We start from the raw sequence: 19,805 nt of genomic DNA, 5'->3' as shown, positions 1-19,805 counted from the left end.
TCTTCTCCAGCAGCTTGTCGGCAGCCTTGTCCCTTCAATCTGCTGCTAACAGGAAACAGTCTTTTTGATGAACCAGCTCCACTCTGTACTTAAAGCTCTTAGCATCTGCACCGTCTGGGGTCTCTATCTCACTTCAGGGGGCTCATATTTTAATATAATGCATGGGCCTTCCGTGGCTTTCTGGAAGTCTGGCGCAAGCCTCCAAGTTCCCCATCACTTTCATACCTTTTGTGCTCGAAAAACCAATGTGTTGCTGCCAAGTTCTGTTGCCAGGCTGAGATGTAGCCTGGCACTCTTGGACTGTAGCCCCCATGGCCTCTGTGTGCCTTTAAAGTTGATTCCGGGGCAACAACTCTCTAGGTAACCACTTTGTAGCACTGATCGGCAGAGGTGGGGCAGACATGGCAGAACTGGGAGGTGAGCGAGATGGGCATGCTTGCTGTGAGGTTCCCAAATAATCGAGAGAAATATTATGTGCAGGCAGGGTCTTAGCCCAACCGGATGAGAGTGAGCTGGGTCCGAGGAAAGGTAAGTGCATCTCTTGCCCATTCCCCAGGCTCTTTTGCCCAGAAAACATCTTTTAAAGCAAAAACCCCACAGGGCCATGGAGAAAAAGGAGCCAGCCAATCATTTTAGAGGTCACCCTATCTGACTTTCTTTCTGGTGCCATCTTAGCTGCCCGTGTGCCCTACAGATGCCCCCCTTTTTGCTTTTAAATTAGGCCCACCTCTTTTTGAAGTTCATGCTCAGGCCCGCCTCTTTGTGAGGTTCACCCCTTTGGCACCTTTTCCTTAAGGTTTGCCCAGAACATAGTGGGAGTCTTCGGCACTGAGCTTATCCGTGGGCTGGATCTCCTGAGTTTTAGTCCTTATTGTTAAGAATATTTCCTAACATGAGCTCTCTGCCGACACAAAAATCCCAATCAAGCCAAATCAAAACAAACCAAATTAAAAGATATCCAGGTTTAATGGGAGTCCTGTGCCCCGAGTGGCCCCGAGGGAGGGGAACCGGAAAGGGACAGACGGACAGACTGACAGGACAGAGACGACACATGCTTGTTTTTTGGGGAGCAGTTTAAATAGAGTGGGGGAGTGGTCTTGACCTTTTCTGGGGAGGAGATCAAGGTGCAAGGGGCCCAGGAGCGGGGCCTCCATAGGTCAGAGACCAGGATTTACGTTTATGAGTTTAACTAACCTGTTGAATATGCAGGGCCCAAAAGTACAGATCAGGGTAAGTATTATGAGCGGTCCCAGTAATGTTGAAATTAGCGTGGTTAACCAGAGGGACCAGTCAAACTATTGTTTATAGCAACTAGTACTTAAATCCTTTTTTCTCTCCTTCATTCCTTTCCTGATCTCGTCGAGATTTTGAGTGACTATACCAGAGTGGTCAGCATAAAAACAGCGTTCTTCCTCCAAGTGCCTGGCATAAGTCTTTTTTTTTTTTTTTTTGAGACAGGGTTTCTCCGTGGCTTTTGGTTCCTGTCCTGGAACTAGCTCTTTTAGACCAGGCTGGCCTCGAACTCACAGAGATCCTCCTGCCTCTGCCTCCCGAGTGCTGGGATTAAAGGCGTGCGCCACCACCACCCAGCCCAGCCTGGCATAAGTCTTAATGCTGTAAAAATAAAAGATCCAGTACTTATGGGACAGTAGCTAGTTGATCAGCCCAATTATTTCCCATGGATAGAAATCTGGGGAGATTTGATTGTCCTCTTAAATGTTGTATATGAATGGGAGCCCCTCGTCCTTCCAACAAGCCTCTGAGGGTAACCATAAGGGGGGAAATAGGGTCATCATCCAGTTTAACAAGTGCTTAGGAAGGTGGGGAAGTAAACTAACCATATATAAGCTATCGGAATATAAATTAAAGGGCTCTTGAATATCTTGAGGGACCATGATTATAGCAAGCATCTTCTTACATTGAGCTCACCCCTGACAAGGCTGGAACCCTTCATAACTTGGTGTTTCTTGTTGGTTTCTAAAGTCTTCATATCCAGAGCCTGGCTGAGCTATGTCAGTAAAAACATGAAAAGCACCGGGGATAGGCTTAGGAGAGAACAGAGAAGGCATCTTCAAGGGAAGTCACCATAGCATGGATGTCCATTTAGACGGCCCATAATGGCAATCAATATGTCCTAGAAACCCCTCCAGGGGGAGAGCAAGGTGGGCATTGGCGCAGCAAGCTCAGTCAGTAGAGCATGAGACTCTTAAATCTCAGGGTCGTGGGTTCGATCCCCACATTGGGCGCCAGGTGCAGGGTCTTAGCCCACCTGGATGAGGATGAGCTGGGTCTGAGAAAAGTGCGTCTCTCGCCCATTCCCCAGCCTCCCTTGATCCTGGAGATATACCCAGCAGGGAGTCAAATCAAAGCAGTAAAGATCTTTTAAAGCAAAAAACCACAGGGCCATGGGGAGAAAGGGAGCCAGCCAATCATTTTAGAGGTCACCCTATCACATGCCCAGAAACCCTACATTTACTCTATTGTCCACAAGCTGTTCACACGCTGACATCATCTTGCCTGATTCTGGTGTCCAATCAGGTCTTGGTGTAAACGATTCAGGGTCTGCCTGTCTGACTTCCTTTTGACGCCATCTTTGCTGCCCATGTGCCCTACAATTTTGTTTATAAAAACCAAAACCAAACAAACAAAAGCTAGAACAGAGATTCAGCTGACCATGGCTTAAAAAAAATACACAATTGATGTTAAAATGGATGTCTGCTAGCTCAGTTCCCAAAAAATTTCTATCTCCCTCTGAATCCTCGGGAACGCTGCCTCCGCTGTCACTATTTCTCTCAGCATTGTGGTCTCTGGACACTCATCAGCATGTCTCGTTCAGTAATCTGGGATTTTATATCACAGAATTCAAAACTCCTCCATGTTCCTTCAGCAAATCAGTGAAATTCCTCCTAACCACATGGCCAGGTTATGACCTCACCCCTTATACAAACTTTCTGAGCCGAAGGGACTCTAGCTCACTCAACCATGTGATTCTGGCAGGCCTGCCTTTCTCCCCATTCCTTTTGCCCTGCTAAAACAAAACAAAGCAAAGCAAAACAAAACCCTAGATTACATTCCTAAAGCTAGCCACCAAAGTCTATCCCTTTATTTGGTCACTTCCTCTTTCTGTGGCTGACTACCAACGTCCAGCAATCAAAAGCCCCCTTTGGTTTACCTACTTAACAAGCCCAATTAAAATGAAATGCCTCACCCTATCATGGGTTTTCCCCCTTTTCCTTTACAAACTGTCACTTGCCTATGTGCCACCTTTCCCTCCAGAGGCAGTAATGCCGCCTCCCCCTCTCCCTTGGTCCCTTCTCCCTTTCCCTTGTTCCCTTCTCCCTTTCCCACCTCACCCTAATCCGTTCTAACACAGAGCTCCCCTTTTTCTTCACTTAAAAATTACACCTGCAAGGTCACTTGCTGCTCTTTTCTTCCTGAGTCAGAAAGCAACCACTTTGATTTCTTCCCCGCTTAATAAAGGACCTCTCTGCAGAAACAAGTGTTTGGTTGTGGTTTGTATCTAACCTGGGGATTCAAGAGGAAGCCCCCTCTGAGTGGGGTCTCCTTCATGCATCAGTTACCTATCCCTTCTCAGGATAAAGTAGCTGGAAAAGGTAAGTCAAGAAAGGAAGGGATACCTTTGGCTCACCGTCTGTCCATCGTGGTCTAAACATAAGGAGGAAAGAGCATGAGGCAGCTGGTCACATGATATCTTAGTCAGGGAGCAAAGAGATTGTTAGATATTTTCTCTTAGAGGAGCCTTTTTGCTGACGCAAATAATTCCAATCAAACCAAATTAAACTGAATTAAAGATGCCCATGTTTAATAGATGGCCTTACTCCCAGGTGGCCCCGGGAAAACATGGAGAGGGAAAGACCATGTGAAACTTGGAGACCAAAGTGTTCATTCCCTGAGATGAGGGTGGGGTGTATAAATAGCCTGTGGGAGTGGTCTTGACCTTCCCTGGGAAGGGGTCACTGTCTGGTGGGCTTTCTCTGAGGTGGAGTTTGGACTGAGGCAACTCCCAGGGGAGGGAGCTTATGCCAGGAGCTGGGGTGAAGCCCTCGGGCAAACAATCTGGACTTTTTGTATAAAGGGGTATTAGGGAACTGAGGTGATGCTTTCAACCAAACAATTATGTGTGGTATTTGGCTCATTTCCTTATTTTTTATTTAGCCAGAGAACACAGTCCTGGGAATGAAGCTGTCTACTTTCAGGGTGGTCAGGCAACCCTTCTGGAAAGACTCTCCTGGGCACCCTCAGAGGTCTGCTTCCATGGTGATTCTAGATCCAGTCAAGATGACAGTAATGATTGACTATTGTGACCATTATATCAGGGTCTGTGTAATTTATCTGAAGATTAAACTTTGCTATATGTCATATATTTGACTTATCATATGTAGCCCAGCTTGGCCTTGGTTCATATTCCTCTTGCGTCAATCTCCCAATGGCCTGATTATAGGGGTAATCTTTGTGTACTTATACCTTAGCAGGTTTATTTTTAGAAATTGGCACCTGTGATTATGGGTTTGGAAAGGCTAAAGTCTGTGTGGCCTCAGACGCCTGGTAGGACTTCAGACAGATGCTGAAGCTGTGTCTTTAGAGCAGACTTCCTCCAGCCTTTGAAAGTCAGTGTTTGATCTCAGGTCCTGTATCAGGTCAAAGATTCACAATGTCCTGAGGAGGCTCCTTGAGCCAGTTCGTTCTGCTCTCAGCTCTGGCAGCAGTGTGAGTTCCTGTGCTCCTGAAAGGGAAGAATTTGGTTGGGACACGGTAGTAGAGAAAGCTGTCAAGAGTTTAATCAGAACAAGGAAAGAAACAAGAATATACTCCTTGAAAAGGGGCCATCCAGGTCTAGAGAGATGGCTTAGATGTTAAGAGCACTGACTATGGTTCCAGAGGAGCCGGGTTCAATTCCCAGCACCCACATGGTGCTTTGAGACTTTCTGCAACTCCAGTCTCAGGGATCTGATACCCTTTTCTCTGCAAACCTTCTGGAATCTGGCATACATGTGGTACATAGACATATATGCAGACAAAATACCCCTACACATAAATCAAGTAAGTAAAATAAAATAAAAGGTAAAAAGGCCAGGTCAAGCGTCACAGCCATGGTCTCAGCCCTGACAAATGTGGGCTTTAGACTGTTGTGGTCCCTATAGTGCCCTTCCTTGTGTCTCCTCCAGTGTGGAGTCTTCTAGAAAAGGTGAGTGCTTTCCTCAGATGTCTGTTTCACACAGGTTTCAGTTCTATAATTAGTTGTATAATTGCAAGAATTTGCATGTGTTTTTTAAGTACTTTTCAGTGAAGTTGAAAAGTTGATCAGGGAAGTGGGAGAACACTGGAAAATCCCCTGGGGAGGAAGGAAACCATGAAGTTGCTTTATTCTGATTTCCCTATCACGGACCCTAGCCACTGTTTGGGTGGAGGTTCCATCCCAAGCCCCCTCCCTTGGGAATTGCCTCAACTCAGACTCCACCCCGGAGAAAGCCTGCCAAACGATGACCCCTCCCCAGAGATGCTCAAGACCACTCCCACAGGGTATTTAAATTTCCCCCCCAGAGAACAAACACGTGACAAGGTTTTCCTGTCTTCCTTCCCTGTCTCCTCTCTCTGGAGGTCTGAAAGGCCACCTCAGAGTGCTGGTAGTCACTAAACCTTTTCTAATTCAGTTTGATTTGGTCTGATTTGGATTATTGCATCGGCGGAGAGGTTTACTGGGGTGCAGAAACTTTTCAGCCACCATTGCCCCTCATTTCTGATTTAGGGAGCCCCGAGCTGACCCATCTGGATTTGTCCACCGACCACTGCCCTTATCGTTCTGTATCAATGCCAGTCAGCTACCGCCATTGTTCTTTATGTCCCTGCTTTGGTGGCCTGTTTGTCCCTCCTAGTTAACTAACAAATGTGGAGTATCACCATGTGTGGGTTTAGCAACTGCTGAGTCCAAGACACGGCTGTTAAGGATAGTTTCTGGACAACATAAGTCAACTTTAAGGGCAGTGCCCCATTTCACGCTGGGAAGGCTGTTCACCCCAGCCTTGCTCTTCCTGGCCTGTACTGCCTCAGCTACAGCTTCTTTCCAGCTCCCTCTGGTCCTCCACACTTCCGCTCTGAACTATGAGCCTTCAGCCTCCGGTGTGTTTTCCCAGTTAGAGCTTTCATCTCCTCGGTCTAGCCCTGGCTAGATTCTCTGCTTTAGTATGGAATACTGGGCTGCTGGAGGATAGGTCTTAACTCTGCCAGGCTGCAGTGAGAAGTTCTGCACGCTGCCGTTTGTGCAGAGAATCTGGGGAGATGCTCTGGAACTGTCCTATCTTGAGCCAGGTTTCTTGGCAGCTGTACTTCTGCCTTCGTGGGTTTAATCTGTAGACCACTGGGCTTGGAAGGGCAGGGGTGGCTGTAAAGTTGATGACCCAGAGTCACCTTTGGCCTTGACTCAGAAGAGCTGCAGCCAAAAGGTCCCCTTGCGTGCAGCGCGTCTGAGTTCTGCTGCACTCCACGCTGACCTTGCCCAACTAGTTTTGGCTTGCTGCCCGGGCAGGAAGGAAGTGGTTGAGCTTGCGAGTGATTGGTTCAGCCCAGATGCAGCCCAGCCTCCTACACAGCTCCCTGCAGTTAGGAAGCAGAGGATAAATGCTTTTCACAGAAGTGGGAAAGTCTTGAGGTACAGGCTGCCCCTGAAATACGGTACAGTCCTGGGGTGTGAGGCAAGAGAGGGTCCTGCCGCTGATCAGGAACGGCTTAACAGCATTGGGGTGTCTCCTTGGAGCCAGCTGGCATAAGCGACCCTGGGTTCTGGGTAACTAACTGCCTGAGGCCAGTTCCACGCGCTTGAGGCTGAGCTATTTCAGACTCTGAACAGCTCTTGTCTGTGTATCCCTTCCCCTCCTGGTCCTTCTCTTGCGCACTTACTCTCTCTCCCTGGGTGGGTGTGGATCTCCCCTTCCTTCCTTGTTATGCTTCAAGCGCACAGTCTGCGCCCTTGCTCAGTAATTCTGGAGTTTCCCAGTCTTTCTCCCGAACCCCATAATCTCCCCGCTGTGTTGATCTGCTTTGCAGGATGCTGGAGCTGAGTGCCCCCGGGCTGGACCCGACCTCCGTGTTGGCCTCTCCATGGCATCTTCTGTTGCTTGGAGCGGCTTCCTGGCTTGTGGCTAGAATTCTTGCCTGGACCTACTCATTCTGTGAGAACTGCTCCCGCCTCAGATGCTTCCCTGAGTCCCCTAGAAGGAATTGGTTTTTGGGTCACCTGGGCCAGGTGAGTATAGCAGCAGATAGGACTGGGGCTTTGGGTGGATGTGCTCCCTAGGAGTCAGGAGAGGTCAGGAGTGGTCCGAGGCAGCCAGAAGTCAGGGAGGCAAAGTGAGCCCCCGTCTGCTCATCACACCAGCACATCCATTTGCTTTTCTGTCACACCTGTGCACCGGCTCCAGTGTGGGTCACATTCTCTCAGTCTTGGATGCTCTCTGGTGCATTGGCTTCTCTATCTTCCCCAGAAGTTCCTGTTTGGGTCCGGGCTGATGTCCTCACTGGTCTCCCCTGAGCTCCCCGAGACTCCTCTGTCTGCTGCTGGGTCCTCCTTCCCCTGATCTTGCCACATGATTCCCCTGCCACCCTCTCCCATCTTCCCTCCCCTATCTTACTTAAAGCTGCCTCCTTACCTCAGGGTCCAGCTCCTGAGCTGACCATCATTTTCCCCATTAGTTGACTTCCAAGTTCACATCTATCCTGATCTGGGAAACAAGATTTGGGAACCTTCATGATCCTTTGCTGTAAATCTAGGGAGATGCCTGCCCAGAGGGTGTCAGCGGGCTCTGCTGGGGTTGGGGACAAGTGAGGGAGGTGTGTGTCACGAAATTACCTGGAGGGGAGGATAGAGGGGATGAGGGAGGGAAGAGGAGAGAGGTGATTTAGCCATAGGGGGAAAATCCCATAAGAAAAAAGGAAATACACATACCCAGAGATGAGAGAAAGAGAGAGAGAGAGAGAGAGAGAGAGAGAGAGAGAGAGAGATGATTAGATGAAGGAAATGAAGAGAAAGACAAAGGAAACAGAATTATGGTAAAGAGATAAACACACACATATACACACACGTATGTATTTAGACCCACTTCTCTAGTCATTTGTCTATCATACCTCTCCATGTATCTATGTTATCTATCTTATCTATCTATGTATTTTCTGTATAATTATCAGCAGTCAGTCAGTCTGTCTATCTATCTATCTACCTACCTCCTTCAATCCCCCTATGAATCTATCAACTATATCTATCTATCTATCTATCTATCTATCTATCTATCTATCTATCTATCAGTCATCTATCTATCTCCTCCAATCCCTCTATGAATTAGTTCATACCTCTGTCACTACTATTCAAAATCTGTGTATATGAATGTATCTGTCTGTCCACTGATCCATCAATTATCTATATCTAGGTCACAAATAAAGAGATGAGAGTGGTACATCAGGGAGGCGTGTAGACAGATGCAGGACACAGGAAGGGACACTCGTAGTTGAACTCAGATTAACTCATCAAGAGACACAGATGAATGACCCAAGTAGCAGGGTGAGAGGTGCTGTGTGGTGGGCAGAGGGTGGGAACATCTGAAACACTCTGCCTGGATTGCCTCAACTTTTTCCCTCCCCAGATTCAGAACAATGAGGAAGGCATGCAGTTGGTGACTGAAATGGGCCAGACCTTCCGAGATGTCCAACTCTATTGGCTGGGACCCGTCATCCCTGTGCTGAGACTTGTTGACCCTGCATTTGTTGCCCCCCTGCTCCATGCCTCAGGTATCTCTTTTAGGATCCCAACACTTGGCCTTTTCTTTGTCTCTTGTCCAAGTCCTTCCTATCCTCTGATTGACCAGGCTGAGCAGCAGATGGGGCTATTCCCAACGGTGCCCATGTCTCTGTAGCTGAGTGAACTTGGATAAGGTTCTGCTGCGGAGATCTGCTTGAGCTGTGAGAGAGGGAAGTTCAACCCTAAGTACGATCTAAGCCAGGAAAGTGAATGTATTGGCTGAGGATATACTCAGCAGTAGAACACTTGTCTACCATGGACAAAGTCATAGGTTACAACCTAGAACAGGAAAAACAAAACTCTCTTTGAAGAATCTTTTTGTGTGTATATGTTTATGCATGTGCCTGTGGGTGCATGTGTGTGTGCGCATGAATGTGGAGGACAGCAAGCAACTTGAGCTGCTATCCTTGGGACCTCTTCATACCTTATCACGGTGGGATCTCTCATTGCCCTGGAGTTCATCTGTTGAGTTACACTGTCTGGTCAGTAAGTCCTGGGGATCCAGAGTCTCTTAAAAATGATTTCTTTTTGAGGCATTTATTTAGTTTATTTGAGGCACTGTATAGCCTTAGGTGGTCTGGAATTCACTTTGTAGATCAGGATGGCCTTGAACTCACAGAGATCCATCTGCTTCTGTCCCTTGGGTCCTGGTATTAAAGGTGTGCATGACTGTGCCAGGCCTTTGTTTTTATTTTATTTTATTTTTATTTATTTTTCTGTTTTTATTTTATATGTGTGATTATTTGCCAGCATGGATGTGTGTGTACCATGCAGTACCCTCAGGGGCCATAAGAGGGTGTGAGATTATTTGTAAGCAGAGTTACAGGTGATAGTGAGTTGTCATGTGGATAAGGAGAACTAAACCCAGGTCTTCTGCAGGAACAAGTGCTCACAACCATTGAGCCATCTCTCCAGTGACTGAATCTTTAAATTGCTCATAATTTACCAAGTCTGTGTTCTGAGAAGATAGTGAGTCAACAGCCTTAAACATGACTGTGTCTCCTGTGCGTGCAGCAAAAGCAGGCAGAACTTCCAGACCCCAGTCTCAACCTTCTGGTTCCATGTTTAGTCTTGCCTCCAAGATCCAAAGTGTGTTGCTGGTTCGAACATTCCTAAAGACTCTGAGTTTGATGAGGCTCTGTGATGTGGGTCTCCCATTCTTCTGGGTATTCTCCATAGTTACCTCAGAACTTCAAACTAATAGCAATGTGTGGTAAATCCTTCTGTCTATGTGTTGCTTTTATTGGTTAATGAATGAAGAAACTGCCTTGGCCTGTGATAGGTCAGAACTTAGGTAGGCGGGGACAAGTGGACTGAATTCTGGAAGAAGGTAGGCTGAGAGAGAGACGCCATGGATCCGCTGCTGGAGATAGACATGCTGAAACTTTGCTGGCAGACCACGACCCCATGTGATACATAGATTAATAGAAATGGGTTAAATTAAGATGTAAGAGTTAGCCAAAAAGATGCTAGAGCTAATGGGCCAAGCAGTGATTTAATTAATACAGTTTCTGTGTGATTATTTCAGCTCTGGGCGGCCGGGATGGGCCGGGATGAACAAATTGTTCCTTGCAACATTGTACTATTTACAATGTGTGCATGCAGATTCCTTGCACAATATGGAGTGCAAATGGTTCTGTATAGTACAGAACAACACAATGCCTTTTTATTTCTCTCATGTCCCCAATGACATAAACAGCATTCCTGCAAGATGGTGCCTCCTAGGTGAACAGCTGAGATTGGGGGAGGCACGTGACACAATGTGAACTCCTCCCCACCTGCTGGTTCAATGAGTTTTGGCTGTCCCAGCCACCTTTGTAAAAGAGACCCCCAAACTGGAGATGGTTTGGGACAGAGATGGTATGCCGAGTACTGCAGGGGATGTCCCCTGGAGTCCCGATGGGTTAGCTGTGTCTGGTTGGTAGGTCCTGGGGCTGCTTGATGGCTGGAGAAGGCAGAGACAACTTCTTCCCAGTTGGCACTTGGCTCTGAGAATAGAGGCACCCTTAATTTTGAAAGCTTAATGCTTAGTGTGGCATAGAGGAGAGAACTAGAGGGGTCTGGGACATATCTAGGACACATTTGCGACTCAAAAGGGACCATATTTCAGTGTCATTCTGAAGGGCACAATTAGGTCATGCCAGACTTTTACACACCAGTGTTGTGTCATGTCAGGGAATATCATGTGTGTTGTGTCTATGACAGGTTGTGATGACATGTGCCCCTGTCATATATACCAGGATATGTCAGGACATGTCAGAGAGCTGCTAATGAAGGTGTGTCCTAGGTCTTTGCAAGGCCTGTAGAGTGCTGTGCTGAGCTCAGATATAGAAGACAGAATGGACCATGTAGTAGCCATGTGAAGGCATGCTGGGGCCCTGCCGGGATGACCTTTGCTCTTTCTGCAGCTGCAGTCTGGTCTGGTTTTGTCTCACCTCCTTTCTCTTCCCTGCTTTCTTTGTCCCTGTTCCCTTCCCACCTTCCTGTGTTTGGAGGGGAAATGGGGAACCCTGGGGCTGGGAGTCCCCACCCTCTCCCAAAGTTCACCTTTCACCCTCTCTACGGCCTCTGATTGTCTTCCTTCATGGCAGCTATGGTGGCCCCCAAGGACATGACTTTATTACGTTTCCTGAAGCCCTGGCTGGGTGAGTACCTCAAGGTGAGGATCAGGGGACACCTTGGGGATCAGAGGAAGCTTCCATCTTTGCCCACTGCCATGGCTTCCCTTCCAGGGGATGGGCTCTTCCTGAGTTCAGGTGACAAGTGGAGCCGCCATCGCCGCCTGCTGACACCTGCCTTCCACTTTGACATCCTGAAGCCCTATGTGAAGAATTTTAATAAGAGCGTGAACATCATGCACGTGAGTTCCTCAAACCCAGGGTCCCATAAAGAACACTGAAGAACAGGGAGTGACTTCAGCCAGATGTAGTCTGAAGGTGTGTTTCTGCTGCATGGACTTGGGGACATCAGTTTTCCTCACCAAACCTCAGTTTCCCCATCTTTAAAATAAGGATAATAATCTGAACTTAAAAGGTGATCAGAAGGACACCTTGGAGTCATACTCTTTCCATATAGATGGGGCACCTAGCAGACCAGTATCTACTCTCCTTTGCAGAAGCCCTGGAGAGTCAGTCATCTGGTTAGCACTGACTATCAACGTAGCTCTTTCTCTGTAGAATACTAGCTTAGACTGTGTTGCCCCTAAGATGGCCATGGTGAGGCACTTCTCAATCCCAGCCCGGGGAGACTGAGGAAGAAAGACTGTGAATTTCAGGCCAGTCCAGACTACATTAACAACAAGACCTTGTCTCAAAAAACTTAGATCCTTCTGGGAGAAGTGGGTTGGGCAGGGGTCAAGATTATGGTCAAAACTCATTTAAAAATGGTATTGGGTAGAGCTGAGTTCACTCTGGGTTTTCAAGCATGAAAAATGCTGGTTCAAAAAGGGTGAAAGCCGAAACTTTATATGGACACATTGTGAAGTCTGAGAATGGAGGACTTAGAGAAAACTGGGTCCATTTCTGTAGCCAACTATAATTATACTATTGAGGATGGTAACCACTGTTGACACTTATTGAACACCTTCTGCATATAGAATATTACATCAGGTCTACCGTTTATGTTGAATGATGTAATTTCCATATTGCTGTGAGGCAGAGGTGTTATATTTTGGACGATGAAACCAAAGGTAGGAGAGGTCCGTGTTCTCCAAGTTTACAAAAAGTAAGCGAGCGTGAATGGCAGAGTGAGCACTTCTATAGTTTACTGGGTAATCGATCCTGAGCTTAACTGTGGCTGAAGACTTGACAAACAGGACCTAGGAGAAGGCAGCAAGCAGACCGAGAGCACACAGAAGGTGAACCAAGGGCTTCGCCTGTACTGTTTTTTTGCTCCCACCAGAGTCGTTCTTCTCTGGGGTCAGGTGCCTGTTCCAGTGTTTAGGGTTGGGAAGGGACTCAAGGATCAAAGGCTTAACCCCATGTCTGTTCCCTCCTCTGGTCAGGACAAGTGGAAGCGCCTAGCCTTGGAGGGCAGCGCACGACTGGAAATGTTTGATAACATCAGCCTCATGACGTTGGACAGTCTGCAGAAATGCCTCTTTGGCTTTGACAGCAACTGTCAAGAGTGAGTCCCTGTCTCAGCCTTGGGATGTGGGGCAGGTACTGAGGAAGTAGTTTGGAGATGGAGGGCTGCCTAGAGAGAGTAGAAGAGACTCTGCAGGAGTTGGATCAAAAGTGGGACAGGAAAAAAGAGGATGAGTTGTTCTTCTAGGGAGGTGTGCATAAAGGCAAGGAGGGGTAGGAGGTAGTGGGTGAAAGAGGCCGTTCAGAAGGAGGCATCTTCGGCAGGACACTCAACAGCGTGTTACAGTTTCATAGTAAAATATCGCAAGTGAAACAAGCTAAGAGGGAAAGATGTAGTTTATTCTGTGGTTTCAGTCCATCGTGGTGGATTGGTACGTTCCCACCATCATGGCAGAGAAGTGCAGAGAGAACATGTCTGTGCCAGCAAGCTTCTTCCTTCTTCCCTCCTCATCCATGTGACCCCATTTAGTGGGAAGAAGCTGTCCATGTTCAGTGTGGGCTTTAAACACTCATTTAATTTGATCTGGAGACTAAACACCATCTCTGACATACACAGGGATATGCTTTATTAATCTTTGGTGCAGCTCAGTGTGATGTAGATTCTCAAAGTTAAACACTGCAGAACATTAGACAGTACCACGTTTTTTCTCCTTCCCTTCCCTTCCCTCTCTTTTTTTTTTCTTGAGTTCATCTCAATCTGTGCTTAGTCTGGCCTGGAGCTCACTATGTAGATGATATTGGACTTGTGCTTCTGATCCTCCTGCATCCACCTCCTATGTGTTGGGATCACAGCCAGGAGTCACCATTTTCAGTGAGGGACCAGATCTTAAAGGCGTTACCTAGCCAGAAGGGTGTGAACTCCATCCTGAGTTTTCCAGGTCATAAGAGAAAGTGTCTGTACAGAGGGGAGTCCTGGTTACAGTGAGCTTGGACAATCTAATCAACAAAGGAGCTTCATGGAGATACAGGATGCAAGGAACCAGGAGAGGAGGGTCTGAGCCTGGGCAGAGTCACAAGAAACCAAGGGAGAAGAGCAGGAGCAGATGCTGAGTGAATTAGAAGAGGAAATGATGTCCATTTATGCCCTGGAAACCTGGATCAGGGAGCTACTCATGGGAAACAGGAAACAGAATTTGTGCTTTGTGGATGTCCTTTTCAAGATGGATCCTGGACCTGGGACTCTGGCTGGAGCTTCTCTGGGGTTTTTGTGTGTGCTAAGTTGCTTCCTCTCTGGCCTGAACTGCAGGTCTCCCAGTGAATACATTGCTGCCATTTTGGAGCTCAGTTCCCTCATGGTAAAAAGGTCCCAGCAGCTCTTCCTGTATGTGGACTTCCTGTACTACCGCACTGCTGACGGGCGGCGCTTCCTCGAGGCCTGTGACCTGGTGCACAACTTCACAGATGCTGTCATCAGGGAGAGACGCCGCACCCTCTCCAGCCAAAGTGTTGACGAGTTCCTGAAATCCAGGACTAAATCCAAGACTTTGGACTTCATTGATGTGCTCCTGCTGGCCAAGGTGGGTTTATGTGGGATCTGGGTTTTAGGAACGTTAATGTTCCATGTATAAATTGAAGATGCTGGACTTGATCAGCACAGTACTGGGGAGTTACAAATGGTGCTTAGGAAAATTAGGCACATGACGGATATATTTTAGAGGTACCTTTTTTTTTGATGGGGACAGAACACCAAGGAAGAAATGGAGGCATCCTGTGTGCACAGTGGGTATCAGAACCTGTCTCTTATCACCTCAGATATGGTATAAATTGAGGGTCTTGTTTTGTCTACAGGATGAACACGGAAAGGAGCTGTCTGATGAGGACATCCGGGCAGAGGCTGACACCTTCATGTTTGGAGGTGAGAGTCCCTGGTCCCTGTGTGAGACTCCAGAGGAGCTAGAGGTCTGTTGATCCCATGTGGGTATTGTGGGGAATCTGAAATCCTTCCATTCTGTCCATCCATACCTTCCCCATCATTCTCTGGGGACTTTATTCTGGGCACTTTACTCCATTGTGCTGGAAAATGCCAGAGACCCAAGCTTGCCTGTCTGTCTACCCTTCAGGCCATGACACCACAGCCAGTGGGCTCTCCTGGATCCTGTATAACCTGGCGAGGCACCCGGAATACCAGGAGCGCTGCCGGCAGGAGGTGCGGGAGCTGTTGAGGGACCGAGAACCCGAGGAGATTGAGTGGTGAGCTCCGGTCCATGTTGTCTCTGGTGCTACTTCTGAGATTTTGATATAGGGTCTGCTTATGCAGCCAAGGCTGACTCACAGTATCCTAACACCTTTGTATTGGGGATGTCATGCTGAGCTTGGGTGTCTCTTCATTTAGTTGATTGCATTGCACACAGCATAGTAGGGTTCATTATGGCTGCTTTCAAACCCAGTTTGTTTTTCTTGAGTCTCTTCCTCCCGTCTCCTGAATTTCCATTGGCTGTTATACCATTTTTCTGTTTGTAGTTCAGGGACACCTCTTTTTTCTTTTCAATTTTTTTCTTTATTTTAATTCTAATCACAGCTCTTCCTCTCACCTCCTTTTCCTCCCTTCTAGCCCACCCTCCATCTACTCCTCCCAATGGGTAAGCACTCCTCCGATGGGGAGTCAACAAAGTCTGGCACATTAAGTTGGGACAGGACCAAGCCTGAGCATGACATCCCACCATTGGGAATGGGCTCTAATAAGCTAACTCATGGACCAGGGATAAATCCTTGTCCTAATGCCAGGGGACCCTCAGATAGTCCAAGCTTCACCACTGTCTCCCACATAGTGGAGGGGCTAGTTTCATCCCATGGAGGCTCCACAGCTGTCGGCCTAGAGTTCGTAAGTTTCCATGAGCTTGGTTCAGCTGTCTCTGTAGATTTTTCCATCATGACCTTGACCTCCCTTGTTCATATATTCCCTCCTCCCTCTCTTAGATTGGATTTCCAGAGCTTTGCCTTGTGTTTGGTTGTGGATCTCTGCATCTGGTTCCATCAGTTACTGGCTCTATGATGATAGTTGGGGTATTTACCAATGTGATTACAGGGGAAGGCCAGTTTGGGTACCCTTTCCACTATTGCTAGGAGTCTTAGCTGGGGTCATCCTTGTGGATTCTTTGGAAGTTTCCCTAGCACCAGGTTTCTCCCTCACCCCATAGTGCTTCTCTCTATCAAGATCTCTCTTTCATTCCTTTCCCACTCCATCCTTCTTCCTCCCCTCACCATCCAATTCTCTCATGTTCTCATCGCCCATCCCCTCCCCTTTACCTCCCTTGCTCCCTTTCCTACAGCAATCAGTGGAACACTTCGTTTTCAATCCTTGTGAAATTCCATCCTGTATCTTGGTCTACTTTTCAGTAACATTTTGTTCATTGAAAATACCAAGAGGGAAAAAAAAGGATTTTCAATATTCTCACCATGAAGAGATGACAAGTCTTTGGTACAATAGACATGCTCCCTAACTTATAGTTTTAGTATTCCTGATGTATTTGAGAGGGGCTGTATTTGGAGGGGCTAAGAATTTTTTTAGATAGGGTTACACTGTGTTGCCTTGGCTGGCCTGGAACTCACTGTGTGAATCAGGCTGGTCTCAAACTCATAAAGATTTGCCTGCCTGTCTTCCAAGTGCTGGATTTAAAGGTATGGGCAACCATGGTGTGCAAGCATTGAATGCATCTGTCTGTCTGTCTATCTATTTATTTATTGAGACTCTGCTTGCTGAGGTAACGACAACCTCCAGCTTACTCTGTAACTGAGGCTGACTTTGACCTCTGGTCCTCCTGCCTTCTCTACTCCAATCCTGGGATTCTTTGGCTGGCTGCATTTCATTCTTTTAGTTTGCTTAATGCCAGTTTTTTAAGCATCTTCCTCCAAACTGCCTGCCCATTTCCCAGGAGTGTATGGACTGTCTTGTGCCCACCTCACCTCTATAGTCCACAGGTCTCCTTAGTAACTTTAGTTTTTAAAAACTTATTTTCATTTTTATCACTACAGTTTTGTAAGAGGTTTTAGTGACTGGTAGATTGGCTCCATCTTTAATTTTTAAATTGGCTTGCCTCTGCATGAAGTTTAGCTCTTTTAACTGGAATAACGTTGTTGAGAACGGATGTAGTGAGTGGTGGACACTTGTCTATCATGCAAGGCTCTGTGATATCCAGTCCTGCGAAAGAATTTTTAGGTTCTAAAATACAAATTCTCTCTCTTCCCCCCCTCCCGCCATGCTCATTCAAGCAACTTTAACTTCATCAGGTCCCAAACAGATAAGACAGGAGGGCAAAGGGAGGGCAGAGGGAGAGGGAGGAGACGAGAGAGCCCTTCCAGGATAATATGTACTATATACATGTCTAAAAGTGCAAAAATGCATTTTAAAAAGACAAAAAACAGCTAAAGGGTTAATGGATAGTACTGAAAATTAATATAGAAAGGACTAGCTGGGTGATGTAGGTGGCTCATGACTTTAATCCCAGCATGTTGGAGGCAGGGGCAGGCAGATCTCTGAGCTCAACACTAGTCTGGTCTAGAAGCAAATTCCAAGACAGTCAGGGCTACACCTAGAAGTCCTGTCTTAAAAAACAGAGAGAGAGAGAGAGAGAGAGAGAGAGAGAGAGAGAGAGAGAGAGAGAGAACCTGATGCCTTTATAGTAAAGGGTCCTTTTTCCCATCACCACTTTCCCAGGGAATACATATTTTCATTGAAATAACTTTATGGCCTTTAAGGATCTGTATTTCTGCTCTTGTTATTTCGTTATATAAATCATTTCTGATGCAAGGTCTCTTATAGCCCAGGTTGTCCATTTACTTATTTATTCCTGATCTTCCACCCTTCACTTTCACGAGGATCACCACAGTCAGGTCATCGTATAAAAATTTGAAAGCTTTTGCATTGCAAGTTTATCAAATGGTTTAAGGATCAATTTGGAAGTTTATGCTTTAATTAGAAATATTTCAGGGTTTTTTTTTTCTGATGTTTTTTTTGTGATGGGGGAGGGGTTCATCTTTGATCCAGATCTCAGTTGACACCTGTGACCTCTAAACTTGGGAAGTGGGATGGGAACTATAAGGAGTTCATGGTTGTTTTTAATAGCTAGCGACAAGCAAAGGGACGGGCGAACTTATTGACTTCATCTGGAATATAATTTATTACAGAACTAAGGTTGCCAGGGAAGTGGTAAAAATCCAACTGCGTGTCAGTGAGGCTGAGCAGGGCTTTGTTTTTGCTCCTGGATAATTGTGTGGTGGTTTCCTCAGGGACGACCTGGCCCAGCTGCCCTTCCTGACCATGTGCATCAAGGAGAGTCTGCGGCTGCATCCTCCGGTCATAGACCTTCTGCGCAGCTGCGCCCAGGATATTGCGCTACCTGATGGCAGGGTCATCCCCAAAGGTGCCTCAGGGACATGGCTGAGGGGAGGTGCAGAGGGGAGGCCCATGAGTATGGTGATGGTCCCTAGGGGCAGCTCAGACCTGATACTGACTAGATGTTCCTGCCCAACAGGGAACATCTGTGTCATCAGCATCTTTGGTATTCATCACAATCCTTCAGTGTGGCCAGACCCTGAGGTGGGGGATCCTTGGGCATCTCTGGGACCTGGGGAGGGGTTCGGCCTTATCCTGGAAACAAGCTGTCTCCTCTTTCCATGTCAGAATTTTCTGGGGTTGGCTGGCTGTGTTCAGAGACCCAACCTAGAAGACTAATCTTGCCTCTCCCCCAGACCTACGACCCCTTCCGCTTTGACCCAGAAAACCCTCAGAAGAGATCACCTCTGGCTTTTATTCCCTTCTCCGCGGGGCCCAGGTGAGCCTGGATGGGCCAGAGTCTGGGACTGTCAGTGGGAACAGGAGTTGAGGTGACTGGGTTCTGGGTCTTCTTCCCAGCCTCGGCTTAGGGCGTGCGGGTAAGTCTGCAGAGCCTGGGGATGGAAGGCAAAGGGCTGACCATGCGCCGCCCGGACCGGGTCAGGTTGGGTCTGATGGTGCCTGGTTGGGTCCCGGTGCATCCGAGTCTCCCACCCCGCCCTCCCGCAGGAACTGCATAGGACAGACTTTCGCCATGAGCGAGATGAAAGTGGCGCTGGCGCTGACACTGCTGCGCTTCCGCCTCCTGCCGGACGACAAGGCGCCGCGCCGGAAGCCGGAGCTGATCCTGCGCGCGGAGGGCGGGCTGTGGTTGCGGGTGGAGCCGCTGAAGTCGGGTGCACAGTGACACCCCCCCCCCCCCCCCCCCCCCCCCCGGGACCCCCCCCCCCCCCCCCCCCCCCGAACTCGGTGGATCCCAGAATAAACCGAGCCCGGTTAATGACCAGCGGGGGGCGCTGGAGAGCAACAGAACCAGCTGTACTCTGGGAGGGAAGAGGCTGGGCTGCTGTGTTTGAGCCGGAGAACCCTACTGTTTGCTGATTAGCCATGCAAGGCTTCCATGCCGATGGCAGTTCTTTTCCAGCTCAAGTTTGAACTTCATCCTGCAAGAGCCACTGTAGTTTTCTGAGCTGAGTAGGAGAGGGAGTGGGGTTTCAGGCCCGCTGGAGCCTCCTAGGCACCGAAGTAAAGCCTTAATTGCACTGTTTCCGTTTTCTTCTACCTCCTCTTCATCTTCTGCGTCATCATATTTGAAGCGATCATCCAGTTTTTGTCTTCTTAGTGTTGCACTTACTGGAATGGGCTGCTGCATTACACCTGGAGGGATATTTGTAAAGTCTGAGTAAAATGGTTTCTCAGAAAAGGGACATCTTGGCACCCTTGAGAAGTGTGTTAAATGACATTCAAGGTTTGTAATAACTAAGATCACTAAAGCAGCTTAAAATGTATGAAATTACACTTATAGGATCCTTCATTTCCCTTTTGTCCTGGGCGATGTTCACCGAGAATCCCACTGGCTTCGCAAGATTCTTATAATTTTCCTTTCTTATAGCAGTTTTGGGCTCTGATTCCTCCTCCCCCC

At 47.7% G+C, this 19,805-nt stretch overlaps 1 protein-coding gene across 4 annotated transcripts; it reads left to right on the top strand.

Moving 5' to 3' along the window:
• The first annotated feature begins 396 nt into the window (after positions 1–396).
• On the top strand, positions 397–19,119 carry LOC126504030 (cytochrome P450 4F5). 4 transcript variants are annotated; one of them, XM_050146019.1, is made up of 13 exons: positions 397–528; positions 7,063–7,261; positions 8,652–8,796; positions 11,398–11,451; positions 11,539–11,666; positions 12,810–12,931; positions 14,138–14,408; positions 14,680–14,746; positions 14,952–15,081; positions 18,118–18,251; positions 18,363–18,427; positions 18,580–18,662; positions 18,893–19,119. In XM_050146019.1, the coding sequence occupies exons 2-13, from the start codon at positions 7,064–7,066 to the stop codon at positions 19,068–19,070; spliced, it is 1,575 nt and encodes a 524-aa protein (XP_050001976.1). In that variant the 5' UTR covers positions 397–528; position 7,063; the 3' UTR covers positions 19,071–19,119. The 4 variants fall into 4 exon arrangements, 3 of the variants coding, with proteins under 3 accessions (XP_050001976.1, XP_050001974.1, XP_050001975.1); XR_007592469.1 differs by lacking the exon at positions 397–528 and adding an exon at positions 6,586–6,667 and having other exon boundaries at positions 18,580–18,762; positions 18,893–19,039; XM_050146017.1 differs by lacking the exon at positions 397–528 and adding an exon at positions 6,586–6,667.
• Positions 19,120–19,805: the final 686 nt, after the last annotated feature.

The sequence above is a fragment of the Alexandromys fortis genome, unplaced genomic scaffold (assembly GCF_014885135.2).
Source record: "Alexandromys fortis isolate MF-2015 unplaced genomic scaffold, M_Fortis_MF-2015_v1.1 scaffold_42, whole genome shotgun sequence".
NCBI classification, from domain to species: Eukaryota; Metazoa; Chordata; class Mammalia; order Rodentia; family Cricetidae; genus Alexandromys; species Alexandromys fortis.
The sequence above is the reverse complement of the archived record's forward strand: the minus strand, read 5'-3'. Positions and strand labels throughout refer to the sequence as shown.

Coding starts and splice junctions, on each gene's coding strand:
- LOC126504030 (XM_050146019.1), top strand. CDS start 7,064: ATGCTGGAGCTGAGTGCCCCCGGGCTGGACCCGACCTCCGTGTTGGCC. Junction 11,452..11,538: donor TTTCCTGAAGCCCTGGCTGG/GTGAGTACCTCA, acceptor CTTCCCTTCCAG/GGGATGGGCTCTTCCTGAGT. Junction 18,663..18,892: donor CCCTTCTCCGCGGGGCCCAG/GTGAGCCTGGAT, acceptor GCCCTCCCGCAG/GAACTGCATAGGACAGACTT.